The sequence below is a fragment of the Belonocnema kinseyi genome, chromosome 5, assembly GCF_010883055.1.
Source record: "Belonocnema kinseyi isolate 2016_QV_RU_SX_M_011 chromosome 5, B_treatae_v1, whole genome shotgun sequence".
In the NCBI taxonomy this organism is placed as follows: Eukaryota; Metazoa; Arthropoda; class Insecta; order Hymenoptera; family Cynipidae; genus Belonocnema; species Belonocnema kinseyi.
Genome location: NC_046661.1, coordinates 145470077 through 145484357, shown reverse-complemented (window position 1 = coordinate 145484357; position 14281 = coordinate 145470077). Strand labels below are relative to the sequence as shown.

At 30.9% G+C, this 14281-nt stretch overlaps 2 protein-coding genes across 4 annotated transcripts in view; one reads left to right on the top strand and one right to left on the bottom strand.

The window, feature by feature from the left end:
- Positions 1–14281, bottom strand: part of LOC117172522 — a 42650-nt gene that overhangs the window by 17336 nt on the left and 11033 nt on the right. Inside the window, exons 1-2 of one of the 3 annotated variants that reach the window (XM_033360542.1) lie at positions 1837–1932; positions 1395–1603 (exon numbers count right to left, since the gene is read on the bottom strand). In XM_033360542.1, coding sequence (XP_033216433.1) covers positions 1395–1563 — 169 coding nt within the window. In that variant the 5' untranslated portion in view covers positions 1564–1603; positions 1837–1932. Of the gene's footprint in view, positions 1–1394; positions 1604–1703; positions 1933–14281 lie in introns of those variants that run through there. The other 2 variants (XM_033360543.1, XM_033360545.1) reach the window with 2 other exon arrangements.
- The window catches only part of LOC117172523 (NADH dehydrogenase [ubiquinone] 1 beta subcomplex subunit 9), a 5774-nt gene continuing 4416 nt past the window's right edge, over positions 12924–14281 (top strand). Inside the window, exon 1 of the mRNA XM_033360546.1 lies at positions 12924–13136. Within this exon, the coding sequence (XP_033216437.1) occupies positions 13027–13136 (110 nt within the window). The 5' untranslated portion in view covers positions 12924–13026. The remainder of the gene's footprint in view (positions 13137–14281) is intronic.

Sequence of the window (14281 nt, the reverse complement as noted above, 5' to 3'; positions counted from 1 at the left end):
TGGCCGTTTTTGTAATAAAATTAATCTTCAATATTGAAAATTCATCTTTTCGATTGAAAATTAAACAATTGACTTGAAAATTCATCGCTTTAGTTGAAAATGTAAGTATTGATTATTTTTTCTTCAAATGCTACTGTTTGTTATAAAATTAATATTTCTTTACTCAAAATTAAAATTTTTTTTTTTAAATTCAACTAATACTATAAATTTGAACTTTGTTGAAAATTAATTTATATGATAAAAAATGTATAATTTTAGTTGATAATTCATCTCCTTCACTAAAAATTTAACTATTTTCTTGAAAATTCACCTTTTTTGGTAGAAAATTAATCTTCTATATTGAAAATTCATTTATTTTATTGAAAATTTAATTTTTTCGGAAAACTCATCTAAAAATTTTGGTACAGATTTATTTTCTTTTTTATTGAAAATTAGTTTTTTAATTTAAAATACTTTTTTAACCAAAAATTTGACTACTCCATTTCTGATGGAAAATTCATCTTTTTTAGTTGAAAATTTGAGCATTATTTTTATTTTTGCTACTGTTTGTTATAAAATTAATGTTTTTTTATTCAAAATTAAAATATTTTTTGTTTAAAATTCAACTAATTGACTAATGTCGAACTACTTTGTTAAACATTAATTTTTGGGGTAAAAAATTTATAATTTTAATTGAAAACTCATCATAAGAATTCAAATATTTTGTTAGAAACTCATCCATTTAGCTAAAAATTAGCTTATTTTCTTGACAGATGCAACAGTTTATTGTAAAATTAATATTTTTTTACTCCAAATTAAATACTTTTTGGTTGAAAATTAAACAATTGAATTGAAAATTCATTTATTTTGTTGGAAATTCATCGCTTAGGTTGAAAATTAAATTTTTTTCGAAAAAATCATCAATATTTTGGTAGAAATTTCTTTTCTTTTTTTGTTAAAAATTAGTTTTTTAATTAAAAATTACATTTTTCACAAAAAAAAATTTTATACTCCTTTTCTGATAGGAAACTTATATTTTTTAGTAGAAAATTAAATTCTTTTTTTTTTAAACTCAAGTATTTTGTTAGAATCTCATCTCTTTAGTTGAAAATTAAGGTATATTCTTAAAAAATGTTACTGTTTGTTATCAAATTAATATTTCTTAACTCAAAATTAATTTTTTTTTATAATTCACTAAAAATTTAACTATTTTGTTGAAAATTCTCCTTTTTTGTAGGAAAATTAATCTTTTAAATTGAAAATTAAACAACAGAGTTGAAAATGTATCTGTTCTTTTTTACTTTAAATTTTATGAATTCCAATAATTGGTTTTCCTGTTGATAATAATTCTTTCTGGCATTCCCCGTCTCCTGAAATTCTTTCTAATTAAACTTTATGATCGGTGTTGAACTTACAATCAAGTCCCAATTCATCTGAAATCCTTTTCCAAACTTTTTGTCGAAATTCCTGCAATTTGATGACACTGCTTTTGACTTCGGAAATATAAAGCACCGGGTGTTGTTTCACAGCTTCGATAACTTTCAGCGAAATTTGATGATTATCGGGTGGCATTGTTGGCATCATTTTGATTTTTGATAAATATTAACTTATTCCCGAGGTATATCTGAAAAATGGAATTCTACTGTAATTTCGAAAAAAAAATAAGAAAATAAAAAATTGACGAATGAAGAGAGAACAAGTAGAAGCATTTTTGAAATTTGTACTTGACGTTTTGATGTTTTGTTCGAGTCAATAACGATTTTGGGACACTGTTTTGTAAACAAATATTTCTTATTGGAAGATTCTCTTTACTGGAAAATGATTGGTTGTAAGAGCCGAAGAACATTTCAAAAATACCTGAAAATGAATCGATGAATTTAAAGGGTTCACCAAATGTAACTACAATAAAATAAAGACAACAATCGCATTTTGTAGATGAAAGAATGACGCCGCCATTATATCCATAGACATCAGGGGTGGGCACGTACATTGCTTGACTTAATTACATATTTTCACTCACCAGAGTGCGCGATCTGTTCGGGCCCGAGTTATGCGAAAATCCTAATATATGAAAAATAGCTTTTTTATACAAATTATTGATCAAATTTTATAGTTCATTCGTAAAAAAGTGTCAGAGTGTTAGTTATTTTTTTTGAAAGGAAAAAACTTAATATTTTAATTACTGGTCACTTCTATTTTGATGTTAAAGTTTTTGACCAGGTTAGTTTTTTTTTCTACTGGTCTAGAATCAATATTTTTGTTAAAATTGATTTTCAAAATTATAAAACAATGCTCTCTAGCTCCGCTGGGATCCGAAACCCGGAAATCTTAAAGACCTGAGCTCGAATCTCAGCGGAGCTAAAGAGCATTTTTTTCACAATTTTAAAAATGAATATTAAAAAGATATTGATTCCAGACCAGCAGACAAAAAAATTAACATCAAAATTACTGGTCACTTTTTCTTGGGCTCTACCGAAAGAAATCTCTGAGTTTTCTTTAGCGAAATAGCCTGGCCCATTTGAGTCTATAGACAGAGTCGATTTGAAACAAAATAGTCTCGGAGATAGTTTAACAGATTTAGGGGCAGAGTTACTAGGTAGTCTGATAAGTACCTGAGAATTCTAAGAGATGGCATTAGTATTCACTAATGTGAACCATTTTCGTCGAGCTTGATCCTTTAAATGACGCCTGTCAAAACTTCAGCCATTTATGTTTACGCATTTACAAGTTACAGCACTGAGAAGCGACTAACCTCCGAGTTTTTTTTAATATGGAAAAATCTGAGTTTCGAGTTTTGATCAAAGCATAAAAAAAAGTTAGATATCTGAAGTCATCGCAACCCGTAGATTCCGAATTATTATGTTTTAGGCTGTTAACTATGAAATTTAAAAAAATCTACTTCTAAATTTTAATCCGAAAGCTTAACAAAGGACTCTTGAGTATCGGCTACTCTATTGAGATAGCCTCTCTGCTTGTTATTTATGATCGCACTGATATTTTAATTTCAGCCTCTCTGCTTGTTATTTGTGATCGTACTCTTATTTCAATTTCTGAAAGGATATTTTAAAGCCTTCAGACCATTTAAACGAGCTACCTGGACCTTTAAAAATATCTACCTGAGTGCCTGCGGATAATTTCTCTGAGCTTCTTTGACCTAAAGAATTTTTAGTATATACTCAAAGATTCTTTTCGGTAGGGTAGTTCGGAATTTTACAAACATAACACTATTGTGAACCAAAAAGATGAGTTTTCAAACAATAAGATGAAGTTTCTACTGGAAAGACAAATTTTCAACAAAATAAATACATTTTCAACTAAATATTTAAAGTTCCAACCAAAAAAGGTAAGTTTTTTTACTAAAATAAAACGACTTCAGCAGAATTGTTAAATTTCCCGATACAAAAATGGAATTTTCAATGAAATACTTCAATTTCGAACAAAAATATTGAATTTTCAAATCAATAAGAAACATTGAAAAAAAGCAAAAATTTAAATAGAATAGTTGAATTTTCAGCCACAGAGATGATTTTTTTAACTTAAGTAATGCATTTTCGGCTAAAGAAATTACTTTTTAACTATTTGGTAGACACGCCCTTTGGGCGTCGATGAGAATAAACGCGTTACCGAGTCGGGCTGTTTTTTGTTGTGAATTTTTCTGGTCTTTGAAGACAATAAAGCTTTTGGAGTGATATATTAGTGTACTTTAGAGTCCTAAGATACTGTGAGAATGAGGTGCAGACTTAATGCCCTTATTTTTCAGTAGAGAGTTCGAAGTTAGGCCATAGAGCCAAAAAGTGAGGTTATGAATGAGAAAAAGTCAACCGGTGGAGAGGAGAGAGAGACCGAGCGAGATGGGTACACGACAGACGGAGAGGCAAACGAAACAGCTGAAGCCAGAGAAGTAGACGACCGAGAAAAGAAAATTAGAAGCGGCCCTGGCAGACCGACTAATGCAATTAAATTAAAAACAGAATCTAAGAAGAGTGTACAAGATGAGGAATTTTTTGAGTACACCGGAGAACCCGGTGAAGAAGAAAAATTATGATAAGAAGATCGAACAACAATTCTCCACGAATCCGGATTTAGATCAGAATAATGAAATAGAAGTGAGTGAAAAAATTGATTTTACAGTCCTTGTAAACGACATTTTGAATAACTAGTGGGACATTAAAGTAAAATTAGAACTGGAAAAAATGTCGAAAGAAGTCAGTGCTTTAAAGAAACTTATAGAGGAGGAAAATATAAAAGATGCGAGATGGAATGTTGCAGCTACGTTCATCGAGGAAGCCCACAAGAAAGAGAAAAACTGGATTAAGGAGAAACAGACTTTAGGAGACAAAATAAAAATTCTCAGCGAGAAATTGGCAGAGCAGCAAGTTCTTCTAATTTGTTAGACTAACGTGTCACTAATCAACAGAAAAAGTAATATAGAGCTCACTGGATCAAATGTCGGCAGTGAGGATGAGGAGCCACAAGTTGACATTACTTGCAGTAATGAAGGGCTACAAATAAGATATGAATCGAACAATGAGAGGATCGAACTTCAAGAGGTAAACAACTGGTTCGCCGGCTTTGAAGAATTGGACAGATTTAATTCAGATGAAAGTAACACTGTACCAAAAACACTTGACAGAGAGGAGCTTTTAAGGGAATTAGAGGAGAGAAATCTCAAGAAAAACTCAATTATAGTCAGGGGTTTTTGAAGCAGTTGTGAGAAATCTGCCCAGAGAAATTCAGAGTCTAATTCGAGAGAGAAGAGGAGTTGAAATAAAAATCATAGCTGTGAGAGTGATTAGTGACGGAATACTAGTGAGATTAGATTCCTGGAAAACAAAAAGAAGACTGATGGAGAGAAAGAATATATTCAAAGGTAGTCAAATCATCATAGGTGACTTGACAGATCGAGAAAAGGAAATCCAGAGCTGGATACAAAATCAGGTGAAAGAGGCGAGAAAAAATAATGAGGTAGCAAGTATGAGTTACATGAAATGGCAGATAAAAAACCAAAAATACTACTAGAGTGAAACAGAAGGAGTGAAGGAGGGGAATCACTTTCGGAGAACTACATTTCGGAGGAAAAACTACCCTACCGAAAAGAATCTTTGAGTATATACTAAAAATTCTTTAGGTCAAAGAAGCTCAGAGAAATTCTCCGTAGGCACTCAGGTAGATATTTTTAAGGGTCCAGGAAGCTCGTTTAAATGGTCTAAAGGCTTTAAATTATCCTTTCCGAAATTGAAATAAGAATACGATCATAAATAACAAGCAGAGAGGCTATCTCAATATAGTAGCCGACACTCAAGGGTCCTTTGTTAAGCTTTCGGATTAAAATGTAGAAGTAGATTTTTTTAAATTTCATAGTTAACATCTTAAAACATAATAATTCGGAATCTACAAAAGGAATATTATATTACCGTCGCACCACTCTTAAAAGGACCACTAAAAGGATCTTGAAAAGGATCCAAATCTCTCAAATTATCTCCGAGACTATTTTGTTTCAAATCGACTTTGTTAATAGACTCAAATGGACCAGGCTATTTCGCTAAAGAAAACTCAGAGATTTCTTTCAGTAGGGTCCTAAGGAGTATGAGGACTAGTTTGGAAGATCGCGGGAATATCGAAGGTATGGCACACCTGGGAATTGTTAGAAAAATTCGACATCATAGTTCTACAATAGACATGGCTGGAACGAAAAAGAGAAGAATCAGTGTTTGCTAAATTGGACAACAATTTTTCGTGGAATGCGAAGTCGGCGGTGAGAGAAAATAAAAAAGGCAGGGCGAAAGGGGGACAATTAGTGAGAATAAACAATAATTTATGTCAGGGTTTACAAGTAAGTGAGTGGGAATACGGCCTAATTATCAAAGGCGACAATATAAAAGACGATAACCAATGGGTAAATATTGTAACAGTTTATAATGTCGGAGTTTCAAAAGTGATAAGTAGTCTAAAGTTAATTATAGAGAATATTATAAACAAAAGGGAAAATATAATATTAGTAGGAGATTGGAACGCAAGAATAAGTCATGAGCAAGGTAGAGTAGATTTGGAAGAAAATGAATCAGAGCAGGAATATTACAATGTAAAATTTTCGGAAGACTCGCATTTAAATGCAGAAGGAAAGAAATTGCTCACTTTATGTGAAGATCATGGTTCACAAAGAGAGCAGGATGGTTAAAGAAATAAAAGTAGAACCAAGAATCGAATCAGATCATTTACCGGTAACTTTCAAATTGAATATTGAGGTAGGAATCAAGAAGAAAACGTCTTGTAGAAGCAAACAAAGTTTACGAGGAGGAAACAAAATTAGTATGGGATCTGAGAAAGTTTAAAGATTTTGAAAAGGCCATGAAAAATCTATGGGAGGAACCTGCCGAAGGTACAGGTTGGGCGGATAGATGGGAAGGAATAGTACTAAACATAAAAAATGCGGCTGAAAAGGTAGATATGATAAGAAAAAAAAGACAAATACTAGATTGGGCACAAAAAGAAATAATAGGGATTATTATGAAGATGATATCAAAATACAAAAACGGAAAGTTTGGGGGTTTTTAAAAAAATTTCTGAAGACAAAGAGAGACGAGGATAAATAAATATTAAATAGAGAAGGAGCGAAAATAAAACAGTTATATGCACAGAAAAAACGAGAAAAGAGGGAGGAAAAATGGAAAAAGGTAGCAGAAAGTAAGAGCATGAGTGAGTTTTGGAGAGCAGTTAGGCAATTTTAGACCTCGGAAAAGAAGAAGGGGCGGTAAGATAAAAAAAAGGCAAGTTGAAAATTTATTTTCAGAAGTTACTAGAGGCCGAAAAAAACGACGACTCGAAAGTAAACGAAAAAAAGGTAGTTCACGACAGCAATTCGGTAGAAATTAATAATACGCAGGACCCAATAGAACCTAGAAGCGAATGCAATTTTACTAGGGGGAACGAAGAAGGCATGGAACAGGAAGTAGAATTGAATAGAGAAATAAGTTTTGAGAAAGTAGCGAACTGTGCGAGGGGAATTAAGAAAGGGAAAGCTCCTGGGGAGGATGGAGTAACTATAGAATTCATACAAGGCTTACCGAGATCCTGATTTCAAGATGTGCATAGATGTATTAATGGAATGTGGAGGGAAGGGTTTATAGGAAAAGGATGGGAGAATGCGAGAATTGTTCCTATTTTCAAGGGAGGGGATGAAGAGGACAGAGGTAATTATAGAGGAATATCACTATTAGATACAGGGTACAAAGTTCTAGCCAAAATTCCAGATGAAAGAATCAGAGGGTGGTTAGAGAAAAAAGGTCTATATAAAGAAAGTCAGGCAGGTTTCAGAAAGGGATGGCCTGCCAGAGACCATACATTTGAATTGAATTCTATAATAAATAATAAGTTAAAAAGAGAAGGTGGTAAGCTATACGTGGCCTTTGTGGACTTCAAAAAAGCTTTCGACTAAGTAGATAGGAACATTTTAATGCAGAAACTAGAAAAAACTGGGATAAAGGGTAGAATGTTGACAATGATTAAAAATATGTACAGGGAGACGCAAAATGAAGTTCTGACAGAGGAGGGAATTACAGAGAGTTTTAGAACGGAGCGAGGGGTAAGACAGGGTAGCCCATTAAGCCCAACACTCTTCAACATTTTTACTGAAGACATGGAGGATAAATGGATTAGAAAGAAGGAAGGAGGCACAGCGATAGGAAACACGAAAGTATTTGCACTAAAATGTGCAGATGATTTAAGTTTAGTAGCTGACTTCCCAGAAGGTTTAAAGGAAATGCTCAAAACTTTAGAAAAATATAGCAATAAAAATAAGCTTTCAATGAATGTTAACAAGACAAAAATAATGGTATTTCGTAAGAGGGGAAAAATAAAGGAGGGTGAATAATGGAAAAAATATGGAAAGAAATTAAAGGTGGTAGATTGATACAAGTATTCAGGCTTCTGGTTCTCTACGGGAGGGACCTTTAACAAACATCTAAACACTTTGGCAGGAAAAGCTCAAAAGGCAATTAATGCAGCATGGGGAGTGATGAAAAGAGCTAACATAAATAATCTAGGAAGAAGACTTTACTTGTTAGACATTTTGGCTAAGACAGGGTTACTGTATGGGGTAGAGCTATGGGGATGGGAAAGAAAGGAAGTAATGGAAAGAATACAAGGTAGATTATGGGATTAGATAGGAACACTCCAAATTATATTTGGAAAATGGAAGCAGGTAGAGGAAATTTGGAAATAGAGGCAAGAAGAAGGGCAAGTAAATATGTGTTAGTAATTTTAAGCATGGGAGATGACAGACTACCTAAGGTACGTCTAATGGCAGAATTGCGAGGTATTGCGAATAATATGCCATCGAAGTGGGGAGAAGTGTTGAAAAGAGCAATGCATGAAGTGGGAGAGGGACAGACGTTACAGCTAATGAGAAACCAAGGAAATGAAAGTAAAATTGAAAATAATCTAGAGCGAGGTGTTTTAAAAAAAGTAGAACTTGAAATTCAAATAGATTGGGGAAAGATAGATAGGTCAAACTACTGTGCATTATATAAGACGTATAAAGAAGGATTCCAAAGGGAGGAATATTGGGACTTGAATAGGATAAACAGTAAATGTAAGGAACAATAGACGAGGTTAAGATGCGGAAATGTGGGTAAAGCAGGAAATAAAGGTTATGAAAATACATTATGTAGGTTGTACGGAACGTCAGAGGAAAATCTTGGCCACATTTGGGTATGTAAAAACGCAAGGAGATTAATCAGTGAGGATTTGGTCAGAGGGGTTGATAAATGGTTAAATGAAAACCAGGAAATGGAAATTAGTCAGAAATTAACAAAAGTTCTGAAAAAAGAACCGAGCTCAGAGCTCTGCGGATATGCAAGAGACTTCGAAAAATGTGCAAAAGAAATTGTAAATAGAAATCGACAGATAGGACTAGAAGAGCTCAGCGATAGTGAAGATTAATTAATAATAAGAAATCAAATTATAAATTGTGATGCAGAATTAGAATTAAAACTAGAAATACAAAATAAGCGCGGAAATGCTATGTTTTTGCAAAAATTAGAATATTCTGAGTCACATAATTTCTATAAATGGCTTATTATATTATACTACTGTATATTTATATTGTATATGTAAAAACCCACCAGGGCATACATGAGAGAGAATAAATTGAATTGAAAATACTTTTTAACAAATAATTATAACTTTGAACCAAAAATGATGAATTTTCAGTAAAAAGTTAAAAAGTTCCAAACAAAATACTTTTTCCAAACAAAAATAATGAATTTTCAACTTAAAAATACATTTTAAACCAAAAACGAATTTTTAACAAGTTAGTTCAATTTTTATCTGAGAAATTAATTTTTAACCAAAATAAATTAATTTAGAAATAAGAATAATAATTTTATAAAAAAAGGAAATTTTCAAACTCACAGTTGAATTTTCAACTAAAAAGATCTATTTTCAACCGAAAAATTATTTTTCGACCCAAAAAGATTTAGTATTAATTATCAAAATTAATTTTGAACTAAAAGAGGCGAATTTTTACCCATTGGTTCATTTTTAAACTAAAAGAGGCAAATTTCTAACTCAAAATAGAAACTTAAATTTTCTGTTAATCAGTTTTTGACGAAAGAAACTGATTTTCACCAAAATATTTATTTTAAGCCAAGAAGGAATAATAAAAACACTTTTATGCAAAAATTAAAATACATCTTTAAAATCATTTCCAATAAGAATTCATTTCTAGTTACATTGTTGGTCTATTGCAAATCTGATTGGTCGAGAACCTAGATGGGAACTTAATGGGTAAAATTAATTGACCTAAGTTGATGTCGGCCTACTCTGTCATTTAAACGATTTGTTGAAATTGGGGAATAATCGGTGAAATAATTGAAATCGTTATAAATTATAAATCGTCTTATATATCGTTATCGGAATGCTTTGTCGGGAAAAATTCGTTGAGAGCTGATGGGAAAGAATGGACTTAAATGCATTTTTTTTAAATCCGATTCAACCCTATTTTGTTAATATCTGCAGGGAGAGAAGTTTGGTAGAGCCGCTCACCCAACACGTACAGCTGTCGCGCCAATCACACGGTGGACACCGCCACTTCCATTTAATAGAACAGCTCCACTGATTCGGGAGAACCATTAGGATGCTATATTAGATAGGAATATGCAACCGCCATTTTGGTTCCTGGACAGTTCGCGGGAAACGGTGCATCAAGCATGCCATATAGTTTAATTCAAATTAAGTTTAGAATATAAGAAAAATGGTTTGCTGCAGTGTTCCGTTTTGTAAAAATAGAAGCGAGGATAGATTTAAACTTTACCGTTTTCCACTAGGACGAAGAGAAAGACTCTCAGAGTGAATAATAACTTGTAGACGCGATAAATGGAAACCGAATACAAATTCAAGATTATGCAAAGTAATTACTCATATTTATGACTATAACAATATAATTCAAATATATGGTGTCTGAAGAAAATGTTTATATATAATTAAATTGCCTATAAGCATTTTTTTGATATATTAAAGCGAAATGAAATCCAGAAGAAAGTAAGGTTAGGAACCCATTTTTCTACAGAGCGACGCACGTTAATCTACGGAAATAAAAAAGGCATATTATAAAATAAGTCATATGATTATAATTTTAGCGCACGCCTATTTGTAAAATGAGTGAAATTTCGTTTACAATCATAATTTTTGCAAGAACTATTTTTGGCAAATGTATGGGTTAAAAATCATACAGTCTAATTTAAATATTTCATATATTATGTCACATGTAATTTTAATTATAATTTATGTTTTAATAACAATGCTTTAGTATAATTTAAAATAAATAATCGATATCATGTAAATGTATTTATATAATTCGATAACAAGTTAGCAATTGTGAATTTGGCGGGCAACCAAAATGGTAGCTTGCATATTCCCGTCTAATATAGTACCTTAGAACCATTACCCCGAACAAGCCGAACCGATTGATCAACAGTGTAGTCGAGCCGTTCTGCACACGCGGCGCTTTCAGCACAATTCTGCGCTTGCGCAACTTAGGAAAATATAGCACGCATATTTCAGAGCGGCTGATCTCGGTAAGTTCGGGGTAGCCAGGACCCCAAATCTGAAGCGGACGCCATACCAAACCGAAGTGCAGCGACTCTCCCAACTAGAGGGACTGCTTTACCTAAATTCTCTCCGGGTGCATAAGAACTCATTTTTCCTATATATGCGTACGAAGATATTACACAAATAAAGTTTGTTCTCATTTGACCCATTAGTTTATGCCAAACAATAACACCAATTGCATGCGATGAAACGTAATGTTTTAATAACTTGGCAAAAAATGATTTTTTATTATAAGTATATTGGAATATTATGGTTTATTTTTTTTTAAAGCCATTTAATTAAATAATAAGATCAATATTTTGTTGATACCGATTTTATAAGGTTTTTAAACAGGTTTTTCAAAACAGAAAATAATATCCAAATGCACTCAAGGTAAAAAATAGATTTTTTTACAAGTTATTAAAAAAAATTTGTTCCGTGGAAATGGTTTTATTACATGAGCATTAAACCTCAGCGTGCAGACATTTTCCGAGCTGACGTCACATCTTGAATTATCTAATACTTCTTTAAAATTCCGTTCAAGGTGCTGTTTGGAAATTAGCTCTCTTGCAGCCCTGTGCATCTCTCCATATTTCAGATTTTAACTTGACCCCGCAAATGTCCCAAGTTGATTAGTTCCTAATATCTCCAGCGCAGCGCTAGTTTTTCCATCACTCCCTGTTTTTACATAGAAAGCAATGGGACTAAATCACTTTTTAAATGTTTTAGTTAACAAAATGTTATTTCAATGCAAAAAAATTCTTAAAATTAAAACAATGTTACTCATTTAACATTTAAAAAACTTTTCGAAAAATTTTTTATGAATAGTAAAAACAAAATATGATTTATATGATCGTACAATAATCCTGGCAAAGTGTAATATATCTTAGATATGAATTTGAATGAAAAGTAAAATAGGATTCTCGAAGTTTATTGTCGAAAACAAATTCATGGAATGTAAAAAAATCCTGGAGATAAATTTGAATAGTACTAAGTTTAAACTTACCATGTGAATACTCTCGCTTATAAATATATAATAGATATAATGTATTTCTTATTGAATTCAACTAAATTAAAATTTGAAACCATTTTATTTAATAATCAGTGAAAAATAAAATAAGAAATTTCTTTAATTGATCCCTTTTATCATTATAACCTTTTAAGTATTTAAAACAAAGATGTTAAAACATTAATTATATTTACATCTTGGACGTTTTATAAAATTATAATTTATATTTGTTCCTCTGAGAAAGAGTTTTTTTTGCAACAATTTGAATTATTGAATAAACTATTTTTGATTTCCTTTACATATTTTTATGTTATATGTTCTTAAATAAAAATTTAATTCAATTTCAATTACATTTTTCTCATTATATTCAATAGCGTAAGTACTCGCTGAACCCTCAAATATTAAGTTTGAACTTGTATACGATTAAAATTTTATTCACAAAGCTATTTACATATTTTATTGATATAAATATTATTTACTGTTTTTTCAGATATAAAAAAGAAAATCTAATATTCCACTTTACCAAGTTTACTGGGTGACGTTTTAATTCATGTTTTCCATTAGCATTTATGTGCATCGTTTGGAAAATTGTTTTGACATATGAAATGAGTAACATTCTTTTCATTTCAATATTTTTTTAACGAAAATAAAATTTTATTTATTAAAAAAGAAAAATAAAGTGGTCTACTCCAATTGCTTACAATGCAAAAACAGGGAGTGATGGGGCAACTAGCGCCGCGCTGAAGATATTAGGAACTAACCAGCTTGGGACACTAAGGGATCGCCATTTTGTTTTCAGATGCACAGGGCTGCTCTCTTGGCATTAGTATGTCAATCTATGAAGTACTTTGTTCGCGGTTGTGGAGTGGTTTGGAAAATTCATGTTTTACATAATTCTCTTCAATTAATTGGAGAAAAGTTTAATAAGGGATTTCCCATTGCTCGGCGAAATGGCGCAGCTTCCATCGCCGCTGATATCACATTCGCAAAAAGTTTGCCGTCTGTATAAAAAAATTTTGCGAAATATCGAATCTTGGTGCATAAGTAAACATGAATTCAGGTGAAGACGTTTTTTTTACATATTTACCTGTTTTTCGGAAGTTTATTTCTGTTGCTTTCATGTGCTGAAAATTCTATTGTCAATTTTCTGCAAGGTTGAAAAATCCCATTTTCTTTCATTTTAAAGTTTCAACGATTGAATTTTCATTTCTTAAAAATTCTATGAAAGTATTTAATTTTCTTAAATTTCCAATTATTAAATTTTTACCTTTCGAAAATTCTATTATTCATTTTCTTCAAGTTTCAACAGTTAAAAATTTAATTTTCTTACAGTTTCAAAAATTTCAGTTTCATCTGCTGAAAATTCTAATTCAGTTTTCAACGATTCAAAATTTTAATATCAATTATAATTTCAATTTTCAATTGAAAATTCAATTTTCTTTCATTTATAAAGTTGAAATTTTTAGCAGTTGAAAATTTAATTTTCTTCTATTTTTAATAGTTGAAAACGCAATTATCAATTTTCTTCAATTTGCAACACTTTAAAAGTTTAATTTTCTTTACTTTCTAAATTCAAAAATTTAATTTGCAATTTTCCCCAATTTTCAAGAGTTGAAAATTCAATTTTTTCCATTTTTAACAGTTTGAAAAATCAATTATCAATTTTAACAGTTAAAAGTTCAGTTTTGTTCAATTTTCAATAGTTAAAAATTGAATATTCTGTCATTTTAAAAGTTAAAAATTGATTTTTTCATTTTCATTAAATTTTAAATAGTTGAAAATTCAAAGATCAGTTTTCATCAGTTTTCTACATTTGAAAGTCTAATTTTCTCTCATTTCTAAAGTTGAAAGTCTAATTTTCTTTAATTTACAAGAGTTGAAAATTCAATTTTCTTCAATTTTTAACAGTTTCAAAATTCCATTTTAAATTTTTTCAATTTTAAATTGTTGAAAATTCAATTTTCTTTTATTTATAAAGTTGAAAATTTAATTAAAAATTTTTAGCAGTTGATAATTCAATTTTTTCCATTTTTAACAGTTTGAAAAATCAATTATCAATTTTAACAGTTAAAAGTTCAGTTTTGTTCAATTTTCAACAGTTAGAAATTGAATATTCTGTCATTTTAAAAGTTAAAAATTGATTTTTTCATTTTCATTAAATTTTAAATAGTTGAAAATTCAAAGATCAGTTTTCATCAGTTTTCT